We start from the raw sequence: 27,531 nt of genomic DNA, 5'->3' as shown, positions 1-27,531 counted from the left end.
CCTGCACAGAACGCACACGGGACCCCGGCGCAGCCCGCAGGTAACCCAGCGCTCCTGCGCGGGGTCGGGCCGGGCCGGGCCGAGCCGGGCGGCGGGGCCACCCCGCCGGGCGGTGGCGGTGGCAGTGGCGGTGGCGGGTCCCGCCCGCCGTGGGCCGGCGCGGGCGGGGCGGGCGGGCGCGGTAAAGGCGGCGCCGCGCGGGGGCCGGGCTCAGTCTGGCCGCCTGCGGGCTGCGCGGCGCCGCTGCCGCCCCCGGACCGCTCTGCCCATGGGGCAGCCGAGCCGAGCCCTCGGGACTGTCCCCCGCCGCCGGGACCTGCGCTAGGGCGGTGAGTGCTGTGCGCGTCCCCCGCGCCTCGGACTTTCCCCGCCACCCCTCGGGGTCCCGGGGAACGGCAGCGCGGACGCCGCCGCTGCGCCCCGCGGGAGCCCGGTGCTGGCAGCCGGCCCCCGCTGTCCCCTCGCAGTCAGCGCGGACGGGGGCCGCGTTGGATGGACCGACGGACGGACGGACAGGGGCTTAAGGAGAAGGATCAGCCCTTGTGCTGGCTGCGCATGGCTGCCATGGGACCGTGCCCGGTCCGGGTAGGATGGGTGGAGGAGGAGGTGGTGGAGCGTTGTATCCTGCTGGGAGGGTGGCAGGTTGCTCCGAGCGTTGGAGGGACAGCAGCCGTGTCGCCTTGCGAGGTGATGCGCAGGCGGTCCCTTGGCTTTGTGGCGAGGGCTTTCTTCTGGCTGTTACTCGACTCAAAGGCAGGGGTCCGATGTCGCTTCTTTCCTGGAAGTGCTCCGTTCTTTTCCGCCTATTCGGGAAGCGTCACAGGAGGACCACGGTCCCCAGATGAGTATTTCAGGTGCCTGAAAGGGGAGGCTGAGTCCTGGCCGCTGCACAGGCTAGGGGGTCAGCCTCTGTGGCTGAGCGTTGCGTCGGGTTGGGAAGAGGGAAGCTAGCACAGCTGTGCTCCCCGTGGGATGCAGTCCCGTGGGTGTGCTGGGGAGCCCTGGCCGCAAAGAGGGCTTGGCCGTGGTGGACGGCGAGGTGCTTGGGGGGGATGGAGGGAGAGGGGCAGGGGACAGGAGCCACGATGCGGGAGGGAGCCGGGACAGACCCCCGGCCATCACAGGGGAAAGGTGAGGAAAGCCAGCTCTCAGCGGGCTCTACAACCACGCCAGAGCTTGCACATCCCTGTGTGCTGAGCGGTTTGCAGTGCCTCTTACAGGGTCTGGCTGTCCCATCTGGGCAGGTGCATTGCTTTGTCTAGAGCAGCAGCTATTAGGCTTCTCTGTTGAGTTCAGCTCCGACTGAGTAAACTAGGCTGAGCAAGAAGCAGTGCCTTATTCAGCACCTGCTCCTTGCCCTGTCTCAGTGCTGCTTGGAGTTGGAGTTCAGTGAGTCTTTTTCTTACCTGAACAAGAAACCTTGCCCTCTTACAGCTGCCTGACAATCAGGGCTGCTAATAATTAAATGGGTACCATTTAATCTCCTCGGTCTGCAAAAACTGGGAGTTACAAATGCCAGCAGCAATCAAAGCCTTGTTGACATTAGGGTACCACTAGCACAGCTGAGCCATGAGAAACTATAGAGTATGCAAGAGCACTGGCTATTCTGGACTTGGCATAAATAACTTGTTCAGTAACTCTGCAGTAGAGCAGTCTGCTGAATAATGGCATTCAGGGCCTGTGGATGAGGAAAGTGATTTTTAAACAAATAAATAGTAGTTACAGTTCAAGCAGAGGAGTCTGCCCAGGGAGGAAGTTTCCTAAGAAAGGTTTTGGCAAAACCCCAAAATAAACAAGGTCTTAAGACTCAGCACGAAAGCACCTCAACTAGCCCTAGCCTTCTCTCAGCTAGGTTGCATAAATATGCACCTGATGAGTGCACAGCAGAATGAGAGGGACACCATGAACCTGTGGTGTCCTGGTGCCCTCAGCAGTGAGGGGCTGGATACTGATGGCAGCTGAGAAAGGGGGGGACTTGGTTGCTTTAGTATGTGTGTGTTCTTGTTCTTCAACTGCATAGCGGAGCAAGGTGAAGGGAGATTTTTCCCTGGGTAGGTGGTTGTCCCAGCCAGGAGGCTGAGAAGGTGAGTTCTGCTCACCTCTCAGAGAAGTTCTGCTCACCTCTCTCAAGAGAAGTTTGTCCTTTCTGCTTGTGGGCCTGTAGTGAGGTTTTGTTGTTGATATATGAACACAAGAGCATCTCCAGAGATGCACAACAAGGTGAGGCTCGGGGTGGCCATTGATCTCTTGGAGAACAAATCACAGACATGCCCTCCCCTGAGGTTTTCAGTCCATTTGGAGCTGCTTGGAAGCTGGGGTGCGATCCAAAGGGAAATGTTTTCCTATTGTTCTCATTGAGCATTGAGTGCTGAAGCGTGCAAAATGCCAGGAGTACATCTGCAGCTGGTGTTCACTTGTCCTGCAGCTCTCTGAAGGTCACCATGTTGAATAGTAGGGGCTGGGAGGGATGGTACCACAGGCTGGTTACAAATATCACTTTGAGCTGTTTGGATCATGAAATGTTCTGTGCAGTGTGTGTGCTTGGTCCTCACCCAGTAAGCCCCCAAATTTCTAGTGAAAACTGCTAATGCCATCAGAACACAAAGTGTATCTCCCTCTGACGCAGGCGGGATTGGCTGCTTTCCCACCGGGCTGCCCAGGAGGCTGCATGTTGACCTGGGTGGAGCTGTGCATGAGGTGGGGGTGTCTGTCTTTTTAGTGCTATGTTTTTGGCTACAAGCTTTCCCTTGGCACAGGATAAAAGCACACGTGAACCAGAAAGATGTTGAGTTTGTTTGTGTTTGACTTCTGGCCTGGTGCCAGAGGGAACGGCTGGGCGACCTTGGCACTTTTGGGACATTATTTATAGAATGTAGATCTTCTGGGTTTTGTATTTTTGATGTAGGAATGTGAAAATAAGTCTTGGGAGGAAAAGACTCAATGCTGGCCACAAAATACGTTTGGATTTTGTCCAGAGCAGGAAAAATAACACTTAAGAGGTGACCAGGTGCTCCCTGTTTGCATTGCTTTCCGCCTTCCCTTGGAAAATATGGGTTTGGTGCTGTCCTGGAGATCGCAGGCTAGCATGAGTTCACTCAATGTTTGAAAAGTTCTTGTTCAAGATGCTAAAAGATGTTAAAAAAGAAATCCAGCTGTAAACAAAGACACTATTGATAGTTTACAAATGATAAATGACTCTCTGGCTTTCTTGGCCTTCTCCCATTTGTGAGGCTGTGTCATCTGCAAGGCTTAGTGCCTCTCCATGTGTTTCAGTGCCCATCTGTGGTGCTGGTTAGTGTGGCTGACCCCAGATGACAGATGAAGAAGAAGAGGCTTGGATATGCACAGGGTTTTAGTGGAAGGCCCACTACACAGTGCTGGCCCCACAGCTCTGCCTCCCAGGGCTGTGGTGAAACCCCAGTAGCAAACTTTCCTTCTGGATTTCACAATGTGCATGTCTCTCATCCTCATTCTGAGCAGTGGGTAAATGCTCCCCTTATCTAAATGTGTAAATGTCTTTCTATCCCTTTGTATGCAAAGTAAGAACTTATTGAACATATTTGCACTCTGGTTTTGATGGGGAAGCTCTTGCCTTGGCTGTACCTGACTCATTTATACCAGACTTTGGTTGGACCCTTACCCAGCTTACCTTACAGGGCAAAATCAAGGACCAGTGTCTGTTAGAAAGCTCCGCTCCAGATTTATACTGACTGCTGCTGTTATTTTAGGGAGGAGAGATCCATCACCAAAACAGGGAAATTATCAAAACCATTGTAGTTGGATCTAGTGCTGAAGGTTGAGCAGCTTCTGCTGATGTTGGTGGTCAGGAACCATGTGCTCACTTTCTGAACCTAAGGGGCCAAAATCAGAAGCCTAAGTGTAGGGACTGGTAGCTGGCTCTATTGATGCAGAGTTTCCTAGATGGTTTTGCTAGGGATTTGGATTAACATAATTTAAGTCAAAGGCACAGAGGAGAGCATGGGGAGAAAAGCAGTTAAGAATAAATCCATGGTTCGGTAGTCTCGTCTCCTGAGGAGTGGTATTATAGGATAAGTTGGTGCAGCGGGAGATGCGCACAGGGGAGTGTCAGATAACACTGGCCACCTAATTATTTGTTTGAAGGGGTTCTGCATTTTAGAGGGAGATTAGTGTGCAGTCCCCTTTGCAGCTGCCTGCTGCTGCAAACCAGAGAGGAATCCCTCCTTTTGGTACTAAAATAAGGCGGCAGCACTTTGCGTGGCCCAGAGGGGCAGGTGCAGGCAGAGCAGCACACAAAGGCTTGCAACCCTCTTGTTTTTAGCTGTATCCTGCCTGGGTTGAGAAAGTCAACAGTTTGTGTTAGCAGCCAAAAAAGAGACCTGCAGAGAAAACCCACAAGTCTTCAGGAAACTCCATGGGTGACTCAGATGGAGTTTTTGTCTGAGTGCCTGTTCATTCAGTAACCCATGATGGCAGCAGAAGCACTTTTTGTAGTGGTGCCACCTTATGAGTGAAACACAAACCTCTGGGGTCAGATGCTTGTGGTCATATAAAGACTTGAGAAGCTCTTTCAGCCAACAGATGTTGTTCCAGGAATTCCACTGCTGAGCTTTAAAATAATCCCAGCCCTTGTTGGGTGCTGCAGTTTCTTTCTGGGCTTCCAGCTAGGGCTGCTGTAGATGGAGATAGATGTGACAAAGAGGAGGCAGTTTCCCAAGGATAGCTGTGCTTCCAAGAAGATGCCTTTAGTTCAGCCTTCCTGGCTGTCTGGCCCTGCCTTGCTGAGTGTGGCATGCACCCAGCCAGGCAGCAGCCTCACTAATGCCCCATGCTGTGTAGCTGCAAAGCTGTGAGAAATGTGTGGGCAATGCTGGAGCACAGCCCGGGTGCAGACACTCTGCCATGTTTTATGGAGTCCTCAGGAAGGACTGTGTTGTGGAAATGGAGGGCTGTATTGCCAGTCTTAGCCAGAGCTCCAGAAGCAGGCTGTTTTCTGAAGAAACAAAATATCTTAAAGGTCCATGGTTTTAAGTCCCTCTAGTCTTTCTGTTGGACATTTAATTTTAGCTGCCTGGCATGCCATTCACGGTAGATGTTTGTATTCCAAGTAGATAAAAACATGACCTGCCTCCTTGTAGAGGGGAGAGGGAAATTCAAAAACCACAATACTGAATGCAGGGGAGCTGGGTGGTATTGGCTTTTCCCCAACATTTTCTTTGTGGCCTAGGAAGAAAAGTTTCTGTAGAAGCTGCTCAATAGCAATAAAGAGCATCCAAACATTACTCCACAGGAAGCAGAAATCTACCAGGAGTCAAAGGTTGCACTTGACCAAAGAATTTAGACCATCTGTCTCTGTTTTCCCAGGTTGTTTTCATGGTAAAGTGAGAGTAAAATTTGGCTGACTTTAATATCATCATTGCTGGTGGAGTCTCTGTAAGTGCTAACCAGAGATCTAGTGTGCTTCTGAACAGCAGGCACCTATGGTGCATCCTTCCACCCTGCTGCCCAACTGCTCTGCCCAGTGCAACCATTTTTTCCTTGGGGTGTTCTTGCCTTGTCTGCTGGCAAAAACCCATTTCTTCCAATCCCTTCCATGAACTGTGACAACATGCACTGGTTAAATCTCTGGACAAGCAGGATGCCTTGAGGGTTGATGGATGGAGGAATAATAAAGCAATTGAGCCTATCCCCTCCAGCCAATTTATTCCCTACATCACATCACCATGCAAACCAAGTGCCTGTCATTAGTCAAAGGACATGGGGGAGAAGAGGGCAATCTGAAACCCCCAGAGCCCAGGCTGCATGGAAATGACACTACAAGGGAAGGTGTTGACTAAAACCTGACACTTCTATGTCATGAGCTCTTCTAAGCAGGAGGCTGTGTATGTTTGTAGACAGGCGTATATATACACAAGCACAGTAGCAAAGCACCGTGTGTGTGTACACAGACACACAGAGTCCTGATGGATGATCCTGATATTACTGGAACTTGTTGTACCCAAGTGTCTGAGACTTAAAACTGAAAAAGAAGGGAAGGTCCTTAAACAACTTTTGATAGTAGAGATGGGACACCTGGCAATGCTGTGTTTTCCATGGTTACTTGAGACCTTGATTTGCCAGCACTCATTTGGCTGCCTGAATCTCTCTGTTGCCTCCTTGTCCCTGGGTAGAGGAATCAAACAAAAGCAGGGAGAAGAACTAGTCAGTATTACCTTTAACATTTTTTCCCCAAAACTTTTCTTGCATGTGCTAGGCAAGATGGAGAGAGAACTTCTGCGGGACCTCTCAGTTCTCAAGATATCCCTTGTCACCCAGGCTGTGCCTGCCACATACTGGTGTTTACCCCTTTGCCTCCTCTCTGCTATGAAAAGAGGAATCTTGCTTTAGCTCCTTAGGCTGATGTGGATCCTTCATGACTGTGACTATAGGACATAGCATCTCCATACCCTTTCCTTGCATGTTGTTGTCCTGTTTTTTCATAATCCCAAAGTGTGGCTCCATGCTGTAAGATGGGCAAAAGTCATACAGGGTTTGCCTAGGCTCAGGTAGTGAAAAGCTCTCTGCAAGGATCTTGATCTTGTCCATCCATATAAAAGCAATCAAAAGCCTAGTCTTGCTCAGCATCCAGGCTCCTCCTGTGGTATATGGAAAGAGGTGAACCATTGCAGGGGATGATGCATCTTGTCCTAGAATGGACACATCTGGGGGTTGGCTCACCCTGCCTATTTCCAAGGGAGCCTAAAAGAGGGAGGTGAGGAGATGTACAGATTCAGGTTATAGCTGATGCTTCCAAACTTCATTCTCTCCACCCATGAAGGGCTTTTACTCTGGGTTGGGGGCAGATTGACGCTGTGTGTGCTCTTCACAGTACACATACGCTAGTCTTTTGCGAAAGGTGGAGAACCTGTCATGCATCAGAGACATTGTCTCTTTCAATCTCCTTTATATGAGTTCTTTTTTCTGATGAAAGCTTTCTAAAGGGTACTTGTGTGCTGAATAGCCATTGTTGATAATGTGCGATATGAAATCCAAAAGGAAGGCTCAGATTAAATGTCACACACTTCACAGTCAGGGAATTCAAAGAGCCTTGTTGATCTGTGCATAATTGGGGGCTTGACAGCTCATGCATAAACAAACACGTGCACATTCACATACATGGCTGCATGCAGTTTTCCCCTGACTCAGCAGCACATAAAAGCAAAGTCGGGTGGGTGAGTTCCAGAGGGGTGGGTGCTGTGTTCTTGGGGAAAGCCTGTGGGTTCTTCAAGCCTCTGACTTGAGAACCACACTGGCAAATAAAGTCACTTGTTGTTAGTGTGGTGGGCTTCCTTCCACCTTCCTTCCCTATGCAGCTCTCTGCTGAGCTGTGGCTGCTTTGATTTTCTGCATCTGGGTTTAATGTGACCATGAGAATCTTCTGAGAGTTTCTGGTGTGTGCGAAGGCAGTATCCATATGAGGTTTACCCCAAGCTTTCCACAGTGCTTTCTCCCACCAGCAGTGAATGAAGACAGAAAAAATCAATTTCATGCTAAGCTTGTTGTTAGGCCAGGAAGGGCATTTCTGCCTCTGACATGTTGTGTGTAATGAACCAAGTGCTGCACAGGAGTCCACAGAGCAGACTGAGGTGTCATGACCTGGCACTGGTGGGGTACAGTGGCTGGGCTGTTGTTTGTAAGATGCCTCACCTGCTGCACATGAGCTGTATGATCTGTGGTAGATTTACTTTTCATATGCATCTGGGAAAACTAAGCTCTCCGAGGTTTAATGACCCAGTCCTGATTTTATGGAAGGAGCAGCAGTACTGCCAAACCTATAATCTAATAGTTTGGCTTTCAGGTTTCCTACTCTGCATGCTTTGCTGTAGTTCTGTTCCTAAAAACAGCTGGTTTCACTTTCAAGTGCCTCATTGCAGGAGAGGGGGATACTTGTGGCTCCTCCTTGTTCTGAGGGATGCTGTGGAACAGTGCTCCACTGAAATGTCCCTGTGCACCACGTGTTCCCCCTCTAGTGAGTTGCTAGAAGTTTCTTTCAAGTTGTTTCACCACCAACTTGTGAATTAGCAGAGCTTGTGCAGGCTCTGGCAGCAGCTATTTAGAAGTTTTCTCTTCTAAATCTGTCCTCCTAGCTCCTGTTTGCCCAACATGAGGAATTTTGCATCTAACATTTTTAGCAGTAACCTGTTGCTATAGAAACTGCTAAGGTGTCAGAGGGGGATTTTTGCCAAGTTGGGATAGGCTACCAAGTAGTTGAAGTATGTGTTTTGTTGGGAGGCCTTCTCCGTCATGTTTTTGCTAAGCAACTCCCTGAGCCTGTCTGCATGTCTGGTTTTATTTAATGTCTAAAGAGCCATGAGGGAGCGATAAACCCAGAGTTCTAATTGTGTGTGAATGAACAGGAAATGTTGGCAAATTATCTAGGGCGGATGTGAGAAGGTGTTCCCAAGCTGCCGTGATGGGTCCAAGTAGTATGTAGGTGGTAGTCCAGGGCTGAGAGGCCACAGGTGGTATCAGTCTTTAGGGCAGTAAATGGTTGACCTAGAAGCAGGAGCTGAGACTCTAAATGACATCTCCCAGGAAGGAGTCTGGGGCAAGCTGCTCCTCTAACCCTAGAAACCAAAATACAGGTGAATGCCAACATACATGGGTGGTCTGGTAGTCTGAATTTTCTTTACTAACCAGTCAAGAGATGGTGCAGTGGGACCCAAAATAAGTCCACACAAATGAAACCATGTGTCTTATTTGTGTGTCTGTATATATATATATATATATATATATATATATATATATATATATATATATATATAATATATTTATATACATATGTTCATGTACAAATGTATATATTTATATGTATTTATATGCACATTTATATTTGCTTTAATAATATATGTCATTGTTTATAAATTAAATGCATTTATATAAATAATAAACTTTTATTATTTTATCCAGGATGTGTATGTACCATGTATATGGGAAATGCTCTATAACAGGGTTGTTAACAACTCAGCTGTTGACTGATAGTTGCTTGGGCCATTTCATATCAGGCCTGACCTACAGAACTTCTGTGTCATGGAAGGAAACTTTATTGCTTGTACAATGAGAGGTGTGAGTCCTATGAGTGCTTATGTGCCTGGGACTCAGGAAGTATCCTGGCTAGACCAAAAGGCAATCTTCCTGATTAATGCAAATTTATTCATCTGCCCTTTTTCCTCCCTATTGTGTTTGCCTAGACTGCACATCTGGTCATATCATGACAGACTATGGAGATGAGAAACACTTTGTTTTCTACACAAATGGAGTAAAATAATCTGATGCTGCTGGGATGTCCTGCAGGAGTTGTTCTCAGGCTGGGTTGCAAATTGGTCCACAAAACTGGTTGGGAATCTGCTTTTCCAGTTCTGGAGTGGAACAGACTCATTTCATCTTCCATTTCATGGTTGTAGACATGTTGAGAGTGGTTGCATTGTGCTGAGTAAGTTCCAGGACTGCAGATAGAGAACTAATGTTGCTGGAGGTGAAGATTATTGTCTTTGGGGAAGGAATCCATCGAAAATGGCTTTGAAATCACTATTTCAGTGACAGTGTGCAGATCAATGTTGTGCCTGTATGTGGCTCAGGGGCTTCATGTCCCAAATTGTAGTTTCTTAAAAATTTTATTTTGTGTTCTGGAAAAGGGCAGAGGTGCAGGGAATTGTGGAGAATAAAGAACATTGGCTTCCTGGAGCATTTATGAAAGTCTCTTGTCAGGTGCTTGGAGGCACAGGAGAAAGAAAATTTGGGGAGGTTTGAGGTTGTCAGGAAAAGAGGTGCCAAGAAGCCCTGTGTTACTGTGAAGGTTCAGTGTCCAGCGGTGTTGTGGATAAGCACCACGTGTATGGACTCCTCCCTGCTTCTCCCAGGGTCTTTCCATAGAGTTCCTTGGAGCCTCTGTTATGCCTCAGGTGCGAGGTAGAGGAGATGAAAAGCATCATAGTTTCTGTAAAACTGACTTGTATTACCATGTTTGGTTGAAGGGCTTTCCTAGCTTTTTAAGCTGCTCTTTTTCAGTAGCAAGGGTTGATTTACTTGGGTGGGTTGGGTTTTTTTGTGTGTTTCTGTGTGTGTGCATATGGGTTTTATTTTTCCTTCTAATGTTTCCCTGTAGAGATTGCAGGACAGATGGCCTCTTAAGCTTCTGGGGCTGTCTCTCACAAACACCTGTCTAAGGCAGCTGGGAATCAAAGAGGAATTCTCCTCTTTTAATGCCTTTAAAGAAAAACAATCTACCCAATCGTAATGTGTCCTACTTCCCTGTCTCTCTCTCCATCCTCCCAGCTTCCTGGGAAACTTAACTGCTTGGTTGTGGCCATCTGTTGAGACAGCAAGGGGCTGGGTGGGGAGGTGGCAGCCAGAGCCTTTGGGGAGAGCAAGGGCAGCTCTGAGGTGATGGATTGCTGTGGCTGGCTGGGCTGAGAGCCTCGGTGGCAGAGAGGAGGATGATGCAGGGGGGGAATTTAATGTGCAGATGAGAGTTGCTGAAGCAGCTGTTGTACACCGATGTGCTTGTACCTTGCATCCTTTGTATTGTCAGCCAAAACTCACCTCAGAGGCCAGGGATGGGCCGCTTGAGAAGCAGGGTGGCGTGGCCAGGCTTGCATGTGGGGTGTGAGTGCACGTGTGTGGTAGCTGAAGGGTGAAGTCTGTTTGTCCCCTGTGGCAGCAGCCCCCTGAGCCCATACAGAGGGGCCATGGTGGGGCCATGTGTCCAGCTGGGCACCTGTGGGGGGCCCGAGCACGTGCAGCATGTCACAGGCTGCCCTGCCAGCTGCTGCCAGAGGCAGACAAGCATTTCTCCCCTGAGGTGCTGCCCAGGCTTGCACAGAGGGGTCAGCGAGTTGCTGCAGGTGGTGGTTGGCAGGCCAGCAGGAGAGAGGTTGCTGTGTTTAATTATAGCTCCCATCTGAGAACCCAGTAGAGCAACAGAGCTTTTTTATCCTGCTCTGGGGGAACTGAGCACTTTACAGGTTTTGATTGCTGTATAACACATCCTGCAACACAGACAGAAACTTTCCTGTGGTCTCTGCAAAAGGAAATTTGAAACCTATAGGCAATAAAATTCCGGAGATGGGCTGTACCTCCCAGATGCTGTGGGTTGTAGCCAATAGTGATTGGGCTTGGGGCAGGATGTTTGTACAGCCACAGGGAGCTTGGGAGCAGGAGCTGCTGCACCTACGGGCTGCAGAGGGACAGTGTACAGGAGGGTGCAGGGGCTGAGCATGCTTGGGTTAAAGCAGCCCTGAAGCAGACAGAGGAGAGGATGAATGGAAAAGGCTAAGCAGACTTTGGATGTCCTTTTTTGCATGAAGTGTTGACTAAGTGACACAATTTAACTCCTTCCTCCCCAGGAGGCTGCAGAGGACTCATTGTCCCCTGCATTATATCCATTATGTTTGAGGTTGCCAGAGCTGCTGCAGACACTGGGTGCTACTGCCTTAAGAGTGGAGTCTCTGTGGTCCCAGGCAGCTCTGCACCTCTCACAAACAGCTTTGGAGAGCCCATCCAATGGTGTCTGGCCATGAGATGTGCTCAGCCCAGGGGTGAGCTTTAGATGTGCCTGAGGCTCTTGGTGCATTGCAGATGATTTATGAGATGATCTGGAGGCACAAGTGAAGATGTCCTTTGACCTAAGGATCTTGCTTTGCATTTTCATCATTTAGGGGCAGGGAATCTACTGCCTAGGTTTGTAGGTATTCCCTAGGAATGACACAGTCTCCCGGTGCCTTTTAGAGTTGCTTAAGGAAGCAGCTCCCTGTGCCTTTTAGAGTTGTTTAAGGGGCTGTGGCAGGGCTGGGGATGAGCTTCTGTCAAGACATACTTCCTGCTGGTATTGCAAAGAGCCTTCTGTGCTGAAAGGGCTGGTGTTTATGTGGGAACAGAGTCCTGTGCACCTGTCTTGTTACAGGTGAGAAATCTGAAGTCTCCCTGTTGCTTAGGGGTACAGACTGTGCCAGACAGAGCGGGAGCAGCTGCCGTATTCTACCGCTGTGGTGGCTGAGTGCTAATTGTTTTTACTGCCTGAGCATCAGGTTATTTTTGGCTTGATCAAGTTTAATTCCTAGCTGGCTGGTGGTAGAGAGGTTCTAATAGTCTAAATCTCCATGCTTGATAGAAATCTAGGCAGGGAGCTGGTTTGGTCACCATGGGTTTGGGATGTGCAGTTGCAGGATAAAAATAGCTATTTTTGGTAGTTCCATGGGACATGAGGAGTTCTGCTGCACCATGGGCTTCCAGGGGAAACTCTTGCTAGGCCATTTAGAAAGGATGCACAAAGATGTTTTGTGACTCTCAGGTGTGTTTTTGGGTTAGACACAGGGAATTTACTTCATGCTTCAGGATTTTTGAAGTGTCTGAGGTTGTTTATGAACAGATTTTAAGCATACAAAAGTGAGCAGACTGAGCCTTCATGTGTGGTGGGAAAAAGGGAGTCTTGGGTCCCTTGGGATTAGTGTAATGTTTGCAAGGACAAGGTATTTGGTATGTGTTTGGGTCCTGTCCTTAATCCACCTGTGTTTCCACTGCCTCTCCTCTTTATGTGAGCATGTGTTTGAGCCCAGGCTTTCTTGACAGCTCTGTGGCTGATGAGGTATGGTGTCCAGAGCAGCTGCTGTGGACCCGGGACTGTCCTCAGCAGCAAAGAGACAGAACTGTCACAGCCTAGAGGAACATCAGAAGAGCTGGACAAATCCATTACAGCTGCCAGGCCCTTGCAAGAGAAATGCTGTGGGCATCAGCCCATCTATGAGGGCCAGGTACAGCACAGCGGCCATGGTGAATGACACTCTCATATGTACACTTCCTTATGCTGCTGCAGTGCTGGAGAACTCCCCTGGGCTCTGCCAGGTTGCTCCCAGAGAAGTCCAGTGTTGGAAAGGAACACTGCTTCTCTTTCATACTTAATATTGGTTCTCAGCCTGTGCTCTGTAGAAAGATGCTTAGGCATGGAAAGTGACCTGTTAGGTTTGACATCCACATCCAGTGCAGACATCTGCTGCACCTTCTTGGATAGTTCTTAGGCCTAACAAATCAAAGCGGGCTCAAGATGTTGAGTTGTCTTGGACATACTGACTTGAGAAATCTAAAACAGGAGAGCAAGAATCCTCTCCCTGGCCTGAATGTGATAGAGCTGAACAAACTGTGTCCAACTTCAATATATAAACATTTCATTGTCCCAGCTTGGCTCCAGTTTCATGCTCTCTTCCTCTGCTTGCAGATTGGGAGTGCCATCAAGCCCTTGGAGCGAGAGGTTCTGTAGTGCCACCTCTTTAATTCAAGCGCCACTGCTTTGTGAGGTAAAAGGCTGCACTGTGGACAACAGTGCCATCCAGCTTAGCAGTAGGCAGCATCCCTGGGGAGCCATGTCCTCCCAGGCAGGCAGCCTCCACCCACGAGCAGTTAGGCTCTGGCTCGGGGGAGCTGTAGGCAGTCAGCTCCAGGCGCTGCCGGAGCAGGGTCTGGTGCTGCACTGCGCGGTGGGTGCGCAGCTCTGGCTGCTGCAGCGCCGTGGCGTGTGCAGTTGAGTCTCCTCTCTCCCACGCTGCGGAGCTCGCCTCTCCAGACGCTGGGAGGGAAGCGGAGACGTTGGGGGAAGAGCTGTGGAGGTGGGAGAGATTGAGCTATCGTTGGTGTGGCACCAGTGGGGTTTTTTTGCACCACTAAGCAGTAGCTATCAAAATTGAATGCAGTATGCTGAACAGCTGAGCAAGGGAGCTGACACTGAAAGGAGCCTGCAAAGGAAAGGGATCTAGGAGGAAAAAACCCCTCTTTCAGCTGCACACAGGCACTCCCCATCACACAGAACCGTGGCAGGGAGTTGAAATTGCCTCTTTATGGTGGTTGATCTGCACAGTCCCTGAGATGCTTGGAAAAAGGATTAAGAAGGAGACTCACAGGAGAAAGAGGAGGTGGAGGTTTCTCTTTGCAAACTCACAAGCTAATAGAAATGATCCTCTAAATTGTCAGTGTGTCAGGATACATTAATGTAAGTATAATGATTTCAAATCCTCAGCATCTTCTATCTGAATGTCACTGAATTAGCACTAATTGCATTCATTAGCTCGTTAGCCATTAATATTCAGCATCCGTTAGGCTGGCTCTGTCTCTGGACAAGGGGGGTAATGAGATGTGGGACTGGCTGCAGGGCCGTGCCTTAGCTGTGCTGTAGGAGCGTGGCTTTACACACCAGATTGTTTTATTGGCATTTGTGTCTGGCCTGTGTTGTCCCGGCTCTTGGCCAGCGGCTTACCACGAATTAGTGGAAACTCTTAATGGGAGAGCAGTGTTAATGATGATGTGGATAAATTTCCACCAACTCCTGCCCTGAAAACAACTGGCGAGACAAATGATGAAGGCAAATTTTGATCTTTTGGCCTTGAGCCAGTTGCTAAACTGCCTCTGTAACCACAAAGCTATTCAGTGCAGTCTTCACTGGTGAGTCATGGAGTCCCACCTTTGCTTCTTGTTCTCAGGAGAAATTCGCTATTACTTTTCTTCCTTCATTTTTCTTTTTTTCTTCCTTCTTTTTTTTTTTTTCTTTCTTCCTTCCTTTCTTTTTTTTTTACCCCCCTTCCCATCTTCTTCTTCTTCAGACATGCCATCTCTGGCATGTCTGACCATGAGGCCAGAGCAGGAGGTGTGGCTATCATGTTTCCCTAGCAAGAAACCAGGAAAGATCCAGAAGTGCCAGGATGGCATGGCCAGCACACTCAGCACCCCAAGTCCTGTCAAGACCAGCAAGCCTCAGGTCTCTTATCCCTGAGGAGAGCCAGTAGGATGCTCCTGCTCAGGCCCTCTGCCAGACCTTTCCCCTAACTTCAGAGATGTGGGATGGCCTCAGAGCGAGAGACAGGACTGTTGCTTCACGATTGGAATGGATGGTTTTGATCAGAAAATGCTGGGCTAGAAATACCACAGCAACATGTCTTCTCTGGTTTCAGCACTTCTGATGGGAAACCACTCAGCATCCAAGCTTGTGAGTCTGGGTCAGCCAGGAGCAGAAAAAAATTGCAAAAACTGTAGCTAGTTAAAGAGGTTGAGCTTTTCTTTTAGACACATCACTCTGGCTTTGGCCTGGATTTTGTGTGCAGATTATCTAGATTTGAGTACACACAATTTATTGTGACAGTTTTGGTTGGCAAACCCTAGACACGATAAATCTTTCAAACTTTTCTACTGTCAGCTACCATTTGAGCTTCCTGCCTTGTGCTCAAAGGTAGGCCTGAGTATACAGCTTCTACCTTCCTCCTGTGGCAGTGTTTTCCACTGATCCAGTTCTGAAATATTTCTAGATCCTGACTGCTGCGTCTGGCTTCGTGCTGCTTTTCCAGGAACCCAGGCTTAGTTATTCAGTGGAATAAGAGCAAAAACCCACGACCAAACAAGCCCTGCTACAACCCAAAAGAAGTACCTCCAAAGCACTGGGTAGCTCAACTCACTCACTGAAAGCATTTTGCCTGGTCTGCTGAAAGGATCTTATTAAACCCTCGGTCTTGGGGCTCACCTTTTGAACTATCCCAGAAAGACCTCTTAACTTTGCCTTAAAGAAAGAGTGACGTTGGGCACTTGCAGACAGGACTGGCTGTTCTTGTCTGAACCACCACAGGGAAGGGTTTTCCTTTGAGAGGGAAATCCCTTGCAAGGCACTGGCACAACATTTGCATGCACAGTGCCAAAATAATTGTACCTCATTTTATTACTCTCCAAAGACTTGTGAAATATTTAGACATCAGCATAAATTGTCTCCTCCTGGGGCAACTCTGGGAAGGCTCAGCTGGGGCATGAGCCCTACACTTGCTTGGGCTGGATTAGCTGTGTTTGGTGCCTCAGGGGAATTTCTTTGGGTCTCTGGAAGGTTCAAGTGGCAAATGGAAAAAAGTGTTTGTGTTCAGTTGAGCCAAGATAAAATGAAGACAAATTGGAAGAAAATGCTTTCTGAACTGAGGGTTTCAAGTGTTTTATATTTGTGGGATGAGACAGAGTGATTTCATGGGACTCAATACCCGTAGCTTTATACGCAGTCCAAGGCAGAAGTTATCTTTTTCAATAATCACTGTCTGTATTTACTTATCGCAGATAGTATTTGTAGTTTCTAATTCCCATCATTTCCCAGAAAGCAAAGTGAGTGTCTTCAGGGAAAATCATGCCTCTGGCTTCTTTTTGCTCAGCACAGCGGCTGGGGGCTGCAGCATGTGAGGGGGGGGACACACAAATAAATAACAGATGCTTATTAGGGGTTTGACCTGAAATGGCAGCTGAAGAATGTGATGTATTGCATGGGAAAAGAAAACAGGCCTAGCATTACTTAATGATTTTAATTCCCCTAGTCTGAGACGCACTTAATTCCCCTAATCTGAAAAACAGTAAAGAGGTGCTATTGGGCATTGCCTCCTGCTGGGATAGACAAGATTGTGGTTTGTAGGTCAAAAGCATTTCTAACTAAATGTCCATGCTAAAGCCACTCTGCTCTGAGTTTTTTCTTTCCCCTCCCATAGCAGATCCCGGAGATGGAAGGATCATTCTGAGATGAGCCACCTGTAACTGGGGCCAGCCTTGTTGCCAGGGCTCCCTGCCCTGTGAGGATGAGGAGCCTTCTGCCGGCCTAACAGGAAGACCTTGTGGCGGTGGTTGTTTTATTTTTCCCAAACGTCGTGAAATTTCATGTGACAGCAGAGCCGCTTCCTGCAGCCTCCTTGTGCCACCTGGCAGCCAAGGGCTCGGTGGGGCAGGGCCAGCACCATGGCGGCGAAGCAGCCCCCGCCGCTGATGAAGAAGCACAGCCAGACCGACCTGGTGAGCAGGCTGAAGACACGCAAGATCCTGGGCGTCGGCGGGGAGGATGACGATGGCGAGGTCCATCGCTCTAAGGTGAGGGCAGCAGAGAGGGAAGCCCATGTGCAGGAATGGTGGGAAAAGGACCTTCTGCTGGGCAAACCCTGGTTTGCCCATCCATGTGGTTTGGGGTAGTTTCCGCCAGGCATTGTGAGCATGTTCACATGAACATGAACAGCTTTGGGCAATGTGCACATGACAGCAGGATAGATACTGTGACACCCTGAGGGCTCTGCAGGAGCCTGTGCTCCATCAGGATGGGACATGCAGGTGATGTCTGTGAGGAGTGAGATCTCCTCTTCCATTAGTGTTGACCCTTCTCCAGCTGCATGCTGCAGGTGGCTGATCCCAGTAAGGAGCAGTAGAGGGTTCCTCATGGAAATCAAGGCAGGTGTTGGGACCAGTGAGTCACAGCTGAATCCTTTTTTCTCTTCCTCTTTCCAGCCCTCTGAGATAAACTCCCACATGAGTTTAGACATGTGGTTTTGGGGTGCTGAGTACTGCCTAAAGACTGGGGAAGGATCTGCTTAGTTTGTGCCTTTCATTTGAATTTCAGATTAGCCAAGTACTGGGAAATGAAATCAAATTTGCAGTCCGGGAGCCACTGGGACTCAGGTAAGGTACTGGATCCCCTTGGAGCGTGGTCATCTGAGGCCCCTTGGCCACAGCATCCCTGCCAGCTCTGGTTTCTGACACCAACTCTGCTGCTGTGCCAGCATCACTGCTCCCTGCAGGGGCTTCTTGCAAGTTGTGGAAGCAGACCAGCTCTGCATTCTTCCCCCCATTAATGAGCCTGAGGCCCTCAAGTTCTTGTCTCATTGCATGTGCAGAGAGCTACAAGGGCTGTGTGGGGCTGGAGGAGCTCCTGTTCCACTGTGTGACAGAGTGGTGTGTCCTGTGGGGACCCTGCTCTGCACCATCCTCTTGGCAGGGTCACTTCTCTCCTTTGCTTGGGTGAGGGGGAGTCTGGCTGTGTTTCACCAGCAAGGCTGGTCTGCATGTTGAGGCTGAAGCTAGTGGGATATGAAAAGCTGAGTCCTTCCACGAGAGGTTGCTGGGTGTCTTGCTTGTGCATGGGGGAAGGATGAAGGCTGCTAAATGAGCAAGCAGCCAGAAATGCTTTGAGAATTATGCTGGGGTCACCTCCAAGCTCATGCTGGATCCTCTGTCTTCCTTCTCATGCAGGGTCTGGCAGCTTGTTTCCGCCGTCATGTTTTCCGGGGTCGCTGTCATGGTGAGTGAGGGATGTTGTCCTGGCAAGAACCAGCTCCTGACTGCTAAAGAGGTGCCCCAGCATGGCCCTTCGGTCCCTGGCATTTCTCTTCCTCCCCTTCCTCCAGCAGCTCCTACTGCAAGGCCTTTGCCCTCACTGTGTCTCAGTAATGGGCTTTGCCAACAGTGTCCTTGGCAGTTTGTTCCCATTGCAAGTCTGTTTTCATTAGCAGGGCCCATAAACCAAGGAATGGCAGCCTTGGTCACAAAAAGCAGCCATGCGGCCGATAGTTGATATGGTGATATTTCTGTGCCTCCTTAATTGCCAGTTTCCTGGCCAGCGGCTCCAGTCCCACAAGGGCCTGATGCTGGAGCGCTGCTGCCCAAGAGGACATGTTTTGGTGGCCAGCTCAGGTTGCTGAGTCTCTCTCTCGCCTCTGCCAGGCCCTCGCTTTCCCTGACCAGCTCTTCGATGCCATCTTTGAGGAGGACTCGGTGAGCAGCAAGACTCCCATCCGGCTCTATGGAGGAGCCCTCCTCAGTGAGTGTTGTACCACTGTACTGGGGATGCTGCTGCCCCGCAGAGTAAGGGGACAGGTGGCCAAAAAGGCAGCAGCGGACAAAGTCCGTGCCCAGACAGATGCCTGCTGCAGCTGAAGAGCAGAACATCTGCTGTTAGCAAAGAAATTGCTGAGGGGGTTTTTTGAAAAGCTTGGCTACTGCTGCTTTTTCCTAGCAGGGATTCAGGAGTTCTGTAGGTAGGGTAAGAAGGGCTGTGCACGCTCCGAATCCCTGGGGAATCACCCCATGTGCCCCAGCAAAGGGAGCCTGCATGGGGGCCCGGGGAGGGCGCTGGGCCGCGGCTGGGACTCCGTGGGAGCGGCAGGGGAGATGGAAAGGCGGCGGCATCCCGGGAAGGGGCCAGGAGGAGGGGAGGGAAGGACAAGGAGGCTTGGAGAGGGACAAGGGAGCTGGGAGATACGGTGTGGGAAGGGAAAGGGGCCCGAGCCGCGTCCTGCAGCGGCACCGCGCGGGGCGGGCGGGAAGCGCGGCCTGGCCGCCGTCCTGGCCCTCGGGCAGCGCGTCCCGCTGTGCCCGCAGGCATCGCGCTCATCATGTGGAACGCCCTGTACACCGCCGAGAAGGCCATCATCCGCTGGAGCCTGCTGGCCGAGGCCTGCTACTTCGCCGTGCAGTTCCTGGGTGAGTGCCCGCGGGCCGGCCGGGACGAGGAGGAGGAGGGTGAGAAGACTGTGCATGGTGGGAAGCGGGGTGGCCAGGGCAGTGGTGGAGCATCTTCCCTGCCAGCTGCTTGTCTTTGTTCTCCCTCATGAAATAGCCTCTGCCCTGAGCTGCTCCTTGAACATCGTGCTCTGGCAATTCATTAATTTTTCTCCCTGCAAATGCCCTGGGCTTCGTAGCCAGCACAGGTCATTGCTGGAGCAGGCTGCCGAGATGCAGGGCCTAGCAAGAAAAGATTTTAGCAACCTACCCTAAAAAGGGGGATGTTTAGTGTTACCCAAACAGAGCAAAGCATTTAGCTTGTTTCTAGGGAGCTTATCTATATTTAACAATGGGGGGGGGGGGGCGTTCTTCTATGTGTGTCTTGGTAGCTCAGTGTGTAGCTGCTTTAGATATGAGCTATGTGTTGGTGGCCACAAAAGAGAGGTGTTCAATAAAGGCAATGTGTGTGGACTGGGCATATTTTGTAGATGCTCCTAAAGTTGAGGAATGTTTATCAGCACTGTTCAAGCCACAAAGCAAACTCAGGAAGATGTGACTCCCAGATTAGCACCTGAGCATAATGGAACTCACATCTGCTTGAGTGACTGTTTTAGGCTGCCCAAATGTGGGGCTGCCTTGAAAGCAGGGTTTCTGTAAGGGAGAGCTCTGGGGTCCATGGCAAGCTTCAAGGCTGTGAAAAGAAGCTAGTGAAGAGCCTCTGCCATGGGTTCACTGTGCACGTGAACAAGCCTGTGCTGAAAGTTCCTGCGCTCACAAGGCTCAGCAGTTCCTGCCAAAGCTCTGCATTAGAGGGCAGCAGAAAGCAGCGTTGTGCTATTTGTCTCCTTTTAGTTTTGCATCACCAACCTCTGCCTTGTCTCTTTTTCTCCTCCAGTTACCACTGTCTCCCTTGCTGAGAGTAGCCGGATAGCCACAGGTGCCGTGCTCCTCCTGGTCAGCCGAGCCCTCTTCATCCTCATCAGCATTTACTATTATTACCAAGTTGGACGTCGTCCCAAGAAAGTCTAATTCCTGGGCTTTTTTGTTATGGGAAAGGTGGGAGGGGGGAGTTTGTGTCGGTAATTTTGCATTATAATTTTTTTTTTTTTTTTTTTTTTTTTTTTTTTTTTTTTTGTTAGTCCCTTTTGGTTCTAAAGTAGTTTCTTTCTTTACCGGCATGAATCAGTGTGTAACCCAGTGCTGGTGGTGTTGCCAGGTGAAATGGGGGGAGCAACATCGGTGGGACCCCCCCAAAACCCCTCTGCAGGAGGTGAGGAACAGTGGGGAGGAAGGCTCAGGGAAGTGTGTGGGCCTGGCAGGCTCAGGGAAAAAAGCCAGTTTTCTAGGGGGAACTGGCTGATGGGATCACAGGCTCTGAACCCACTGGAACAAAGCACAAAATAAGGCCAGCATATTGAAACCAAATCCCTGAGGAGACAGGGCAGTAAGACAACCTACAAAGGATCCGGCTACCCTACTTGGTAAGCCTTGCACCTCCCCTGGTTTACAGCCCTTTCCCCTTTTAGCAAGTACTGACTGTCCAGGTAGCCAGGAGCTGGATGGGGTCAAGTTCAGTGCTTTGCAAGTAGGTCTTCTTTCCTCTCTGCCAGAGATGCATTTTTGTGTAGTTCATAGTTTTGCACCAGATGCTGCGCAGGGCTTGGCAGGAGATAAAGCAAAAGAAGAGGGAGAACCCTCGTTGTTCCCTCTGCAGGGACAGCACTGGGAACAGTGGAGCAACTTGAATTACAAGATGTGAGAAGTGGAGGAAGCTATTGGAAATAGCCCATTGAGCACAAAGACATCCCCTTGTTTGGGGTGTTTCATGAAGTTTCTAGGCTGGGGTCCTGTCCCCTTCACTCCAGAACACTTCCTACACTTGAAGCTTTACTGATGGTAGTAGCAGTGGTGGGTGTTCAGTAGCTTTATCTGATGCTTTAGTTGAGCAGGACCTGGAGTGCTGTTGTGGTAGCACTGGTAAGAGCAGAGGTCTGTAACAGTAAGAGCATCTGCACAGATGCTTGGGTCAGTGAATAGCCTCTAGATGTGGGCTCTGGCTGTGGGAGATGGTGTTCCAACTCAGCTAATATCTACATCACATCTCTTCTGACCTTGAGAAGAGAGGACCAAAGTTGTTAGCATTAAGATATTTAATATTTAACTGGGATGAAAAACAGCAAGGAGCGGAGCGTACGATGGCAAGGACAGACTGAATGTGCTTTAGTACTCACTAGCCAATTTCTCCAACATCTCCTGGGCTTAACAGCACTGCCTACCCTGCTTCCTAGTGCTTTCCTTGTGGATTATCCCTGTCCACAGCTTGAGGCAGCGTTTTTTTATTCTCCATGGGACTAAAGCCAGAAGGTCTGTGTACAGGATATGGACTTGTTACTCATGCACTACTGTTGACTGGATCAAAGCATGCCCTGGAATATAGCTGATGTTCCAAAATCCCAGTAGAAAGATTTCTACACAAACAGGACTGCTTGTGTGAACAACAGTCCTCCAGCCACTGGTAAGACTGGGATCTACAGCTATTGCTGTTTAATATCTTAGTAGAGTTAGAAGAAGGTAATGGGTAGTTATTGTATTTCGTGTTAGTGCTTTTGGCATTTTTAGAAGCAGCTGCAAAAGCTTGGGACACTGTGTGCATTGTACTTACTGGCCATGCAAAATGTCTGTCACATAAGAATATTGGAAATTGTTAAATCAGGAAACATCACAACTGTAACTTAGTTTTTTGCTTAATAAGTAAATCAAATGGAGAGGCAATATCCAACAGCAGGCTAAATTCTGGAGCCTCACAACAGTACATGCTTGTCAAGCTGCTTTCAGCATGTCCAAAAATGATATTGAGCAACTAAAACTTTTAATTAAGAGGAGTGTTCCTGTTCATATGGAAGAATTGGGGTGTAAGAGGCAAACCTTTTCCTGTGAGGCAGGTAGTTGCCTCAAATGCAGGCTGGAGAGGATCAGAAATTAAACCAAGTGGTGCAGCGTGCAGGAGCTGGAGCATGGCATGCTGTGGCTGTTGCTCTCCCCCTGTGCATCACCTGCATGGGCAGCTGCAATGGCCTCAGTGTGGCACTTTGGCTGTAGTTGTGGGTATAGGTACGTGAAGCTTGATTCTTTGTGTTTTGGGGTGTCACATGAATGTATACACAGATTGATGGTTTTTGGGGGGGTGGGAAATTATATTTCTAGGACAGACAAGTAAAGCCTACCACAGCAAAAGCAATCTTACAAAAGAAGGAAAGGGGGGGGTCTTCTTCATGCTGCCTCCCATTTGTGTTTGCCATAGGTCCCATGAACTTAGTTATGACTTGGGTCTGATTAATGTACCTTAAAATATCATCCCATAGGTGAGAGAAATGAGTTACTGCACTATGTGAGAGCAGTACTCCAAAGACTTCTTGATGGTTAGATCAGGTAGGAGGGCAGGGGAAGCAGTTACAGCTCTCCAGGGTAGCTTTAAATAAGGTAAGATTAGATTTCTCTGGTTTCCTGATTAGCAGCTGCTTCTGCAAAACTTGAAACAGCCACTTCTAGGTTTGCTGGTCAATGGCTTTTTCTGCCCCAAAATAGAGCAAAGCCTGGGGGAGTGGTCACTTAAAAGATTTCCTTCTACTTGGTACCTAGTCCTGAAAGTGGAGACATGAAGTTGGATTATTTTGATGCTTCTTTCTCCATCTTGCTGTAAGTGGACCATGTAGAAAATACAGAGCTCTACACCTCCTCTACAGCTAAGCTGTGGTTCCTGGCATGTCCCTTCTCAGCAGCAAGGTGCTGCAGAAGAAACATTGCCAGGCCCACTGGAGGAGGTGAGTGCGTAGCAGGTGAGGCCTAGGAGGGAGTTGCTCAGGGTGGCTTGAGGATGGAGCCCTGGGAGAGCAGCTGCAGCACTGCCAGAAACCAGCTGCACCTGGTTGTCTTCACTCTGTTCTGGGTGGGGAGAAAGGGAGGAGGATGCCAAACCTTCGTGCAGAACTGTGTTCCCAAGGATGAAAGTGCTGACATCACAGCTGCAGGTGGCAGTTCAGAACATAATTTGGGATCAAAAAGCCTGAGGTGTCACTTCAGGCTCGGCTACTGATCTGCTGACAAAAAAACTCCATCTCCACAGGCCTCAGCTTCCTTATCTGTTACATTGTGAGAGAGCTTTGGACCGATGTCATCTCCCAAGGGAGACTGCAGTGAACTTCCTGCATTTGTACAATGCTGTGCAGGACTGGGGGTCTGTTCCCCAGAGAATTGTGCTCCAAGCAGGCACAGGCCAGGACTTAAAGCTGACCCCCTTTCTCTGCCAGGGATGGACCCAAACCATTGCATTCACAGAGCCCTCACTTTGGAGGGTGAAGAAAACTCATTGTTCACATAACTCCCTACATCATCTTATTTGCATCTAACCAATATCTGGGAAACTGGAGCTGGTGACATAGGAGAGGCTCTGTCTGTCCTAAGCTGGCCTCTTTTCTGGTCAAGGATTTTTACTTGGGAGGGTGTGGGTGGGGGGTGGTGGTGCAGGGGAGAATGGGACACTTCAATTTATACCTCATTTTAGCTGCTGTACCTGAGTTTATTTCTCCTCTGGTAAGAAAGTGACTGTACTTAACACCAAGCAAATAGTGAAAATTAAAGCTGTTTCACTTCACTGTCACATTATCTTTCTTTTATTTTTTGGGGTTTTTTTAAGAAATGCACACAAAAACCGTGCAGAGAGTGCTTCAGGCTTGTGTTCTGGTTTATATTACCAAAAAAAAATTTCCTTTCAATATAAAAAAGCATTACAGTAGGGAATACAGGATAAATTAGCTCCACTATCTAATAAAAAGAACATTTACATTTTTTTTAAAATAGATTTCCAACATTATTTCACACGCAGCCCTTTTCCCAGGCATTTGTGACAGTCATTGGAGCATTAAATAGCAACCAGGAGGCAGGGATGCTGAGATGGGCTGGGGGCTGGCCCAGGCTGGCCTCTACTACTCCCTCCAAGGTGCTTGGGCCATGGTCACAGTGCTATAGTGAAGGAGACGGCAGCTCCTTCTGCTCTCCAGCCTGCCTAGAGTTCTCCAGCCAGCAGTGACTTCAGCTTGAGCCCCTAACCCCAAAATACTCACCAGAGCTGTTAAAAACAAATACAAAAATACAACTGCTTCTCCTGCCTACAGTTCTGAAAACTACTGTACCACAGAGGGGACAGCCACAAAACCAAGGGACAAAACCAACAAATTTACATGCTTTGCCATACAGTGGGAGTCTGCTTTCTGGGCTTGCTTCTTCATTAAATTCCCCCAAGGAAATTCCTTCTGCATGTTACCAACTGCTACAGATCCTCTCAGACTTGCACATATCTTTACAGCTATCTCCAGTTCTTGTTTGGAGTTGCTGCCTGGCCTTTTGAGCTGTGTTCCCAGTGGCACGTGAGCCAGCCTGCAGAGAGGATTTGAAGTCTTCACACAGCAAAGAGCAGTGGGGGATTAGAAAAGGTAGAAGAGGAGCAACAGCTGTGCACAGCCCAGAATAACAGATGAAGAAGAGATCCTTTTGAAGATACAGGGGACTACCATTAGGGAGAGAGGGAAAGCAAGAGAGCTAAAAACAGACAAAGCAATGAGTACAGAATGAGGAAAGCCATAGAGAAACAAGTTGGCTGAGATCATACTTCAGGCATGTATGTTTAGTACTTTGTGCTCTGGCTGCTTTGGTCTGGTTCCCCCAGCTCTAACAGGTTTTTTTCCCCCCATGCCACTGGTGGCAGAAAAAGGCTTTAAGGCTTTTTTTCCCCCTTCAGCCACCCACCATGCACAAATGAGGATATTTGCCAGCCAGGCTCTGACCTGAGAACTCTGCATAATAAACTGAGGGGAAAGGAAGAAAGTGGAGACTGGGGGAGGCAGTTCTGCTTCTTTCGATCACCTCCAGCCAAATTACCAACTCTGCTGACAGTTTTGTTCCTTCCCTGGGAATTGCTGTCCCAGAACAGTCACTGACACCAGCTCCTGAGGCAGAAGGAGAACAGAAAAGCTTGCTTTCTGCTCAGCCCATACCCTACAAGACTGGTAGATGGAACAGATTTTTCTTATCTTAAGTGCAGCACCTGCTGTCCAGTACAAATACTGTTGGGTTTTGGCTAACAAAACTGTTTTTCTTTATTAAACAACAGACCAGAGATTAATGTTAAAATGCCTCATTACAAGGAGGTCCAGAGGGAAATAGTTCTGAATGGATTTCCAGAAGGTTTAATGCAACATCTGATGCTGCCTAGCAGCCCTGGCAACATATTTTGTTGCTGGAATATGCTGACTGCAGTGTGTGGGGGCTGCAGCTCTACCTGCCCAGCCCTTTCTTGCCATTGAATAAATTGTTCTCAAATGAAGCTTGGAAAAGCTCCTAATGCCTCCTTCCTGTTCCCTAGTATCCTGATTCCCCAGCCTAGATACTTAGCCATAATCTTTTTCTCTTGTGGCCCAGGCTTTCTGTTGCTTTCCTTCCTTGCCTGTAGTCTGTGCAGTGCCACTGGGAGGGCTCAAGGGACACAGCCCCAGGGGTGTAAGGCAGCAGCCAGAGGATGAACGTGCTGCTGCTGCTGCAAAACCTGGGCACAAAGTTTAATGCTCTGCTCCTTCCTTGCCAGAGATTACAGCTTTCAGAGGAGCTGGCTCAACTCTATATAAAAGTGCTCCCATAATCTGAGCCTATAAAATCCATAAAAAGATCTAATTTAAAGAAGAAACCACATCCCCTTCTGTCATTCCCCAGGTAAAATGAGTTTGGGGTCAGGGAGTAAGTGACCAGGTGAACAATTAAGGCAAAAGGGATTGGTGATTCCAGATGAGAAACTAGTCACCTGTCCAAGTCAATATCCATGACCATAGCAGCAGCTGGAGCAGTGTGGCTGCACACAGGGTGTTCTTGGATCCTGCCTGGGGTCTCAGTAGCTCCAGTTTAATCTCTGACCAAGGTCCAGTCCCAGCCATCTTTCTCAGGTTGACTTCCAAATGATTGAGCAGGTGACATGTTAGTTAAATACCAAACTATCTCAAGGGAGGAAATACTATCAACTAAAACAATTCTGACTTGATTACTTTCATCATGAGCCCATGGGAGAATCTCAGGGGAAATTCTGACCAGAAATGATTCCACCAGACTGGTCCAGGAAAACAGCATGGGAGTGGTTGATAAACTTCAACCTCTTCAATCCAGCACCATGTCTGGACCTCCCCTTAAGGCTGGAAAAGCATGAAGGAACCACTGCAAATATTTATGCTAACAGAGCACCACAAACCTTTTTTTTTTTTTTTTTTTTTGCAAGTGTCAGAGGAAAGGCAAAGGCTGACAAGCTTTAAACAGTGTATCCTCTCTTCTCAGGAGGGCAGCAGTATCAATGATGCTTGACCAGAGCCATTCTTTTCCCCAGGAGATGGGAACACAGAGGGAACCATTTGGTCTCTTTCACAACAGTTAACAATAAATCGTAGTAAAACCAGAAAGGTAGGCACCAAACTCTTGACCCTCAGCCAGCCTTAGCTGAGTCCCATTGCTAAGTTAGATCACGCTGCCCCTGCTTGGAGTTCCAGAGAAAAGCCAGCCTCACTGAAGACCTTGACATCTCTGACAAGTTTCACATGACAGGGGCAAAGCTTCCACTGAAGAATGAGTGTTTTCATCCTGTGGCTGGAAATTAAAGCCAGAATCACGCAAACGTTGACTACACCTGCTCAGATAAGCCACCACTGCTTGTTTGAAACCCACCTAGTCAGTCAAGGCCAACCTGTTGCCTTATGCAGCCCCTGCATGTCTGTTCTCGAGTCCTTTGTTGTCTAAAGCACGATGAAGTGGTGAATGGTAGGCTCAGCCTGGTGTGAGAGGCAGCTGTGCTCATCCTCCCTCACCCTCACCAGCTCCATCCGTCTCTAGTGCAATCGGCAGCTCTGGGCTCCTGCTCCACGGTTGCTGCGGGTGGCTCTGGGCAAGGGTCCGGTGTACAGTGTAGTGCACATCACCTCAAAGTTCCAGCCCCTGAAGTACAATCCTTTTGGTCATTCATATATTACAACCCTCTTTTTTTCTTTTTATTTTTTCTCCCTGTCCCATTTTGTTAAAAAAAATAAAGTTTTTTGGGGTGTTTTCAGGTTTTGTTTCTTCGGATTTTCCTTCTTTCTTCTGAGCACGTGGGGAACATTGTGGTTCATGGGCCACTTCTTACTGGATCCCTCGAAAGAGACACATAGCAAAGATCATGGCAAACAG

General features: G+C 48.9%; 2 protein-coding genes across 4 annotated transcripts in view; one reads left to right on the top strand and one right to left on the bottom strand.

Moving 5' to 3' along the window:
• Positions 1-220: 220 nt before the first annotated feature.
• Positions 221-23,935, top strand: TP53I11 (tumor protein p53 inducible protein 11). 2 transcript variants are annotated; one of them, XM_050975433.1, is made up of 7 exons: positions 221-329; positions 16,506-16,878; positions 17,399-17,457; positions 18,028-18,076; positions 18,499-18,595; positions 19,156-19,257; positions 20,174-23,935. In XM_050975433.1, exons 2-7 carry the CDS (start codon positions 16,750-16,752, stop codon positions 20,305-20,307), a joined length of 570 nt encoding a protein of 189 aa, XP_050831390.1. In that variant the 5' UTR covers positions 221-329; positions 16,506-16,749; the 3' UTR covers positions 20,308-23,935. The 2 variants fall into 2 exon arrangements, with proteins under 2 accessions (XP_050831390.1, XP_050831389.1); XM_050975432.1 differs by having other exon boundaries at positions 227-329; positions 16,509-16,878.
• The window catches only part of TSPAN18 (tetraspanin 18), a 121,464-nt gene continuing 117,865 nt past the window's right edge, over positions 23,933-27,531 (bottom strand). For both annotated transcript variants that reach the window (XM_050975431.1, XM_009102139.4), the window contains exon 10: positions 23,933-27,531. In XM_050975431.1, the coding sequence (XP_050831388.1) occupies positions 27,484-27,531 (48 nt within the window). In that variant the 3' untranslated portion in view covers positions 23,933-27,483.

The sequence above is a fragment of the Serinus canaria genome, chromosome 5 (genome assembly GCF_022539315.1).
Source record: "Serinus canaria isolate serCan28SL12 chromosome 5, serCan2020, whole genome shotgun sequence".
Classification (NCBI taxonomy): domain Eukaryota; kingdom Metazoa; phylum Chordata; class Aves; order Passeriformes; family Fringillidae; genus Serinus; species Serinus canaria.
This window is presented reverse-complemented; position numbering and strand designations above follow the sequence as displayed.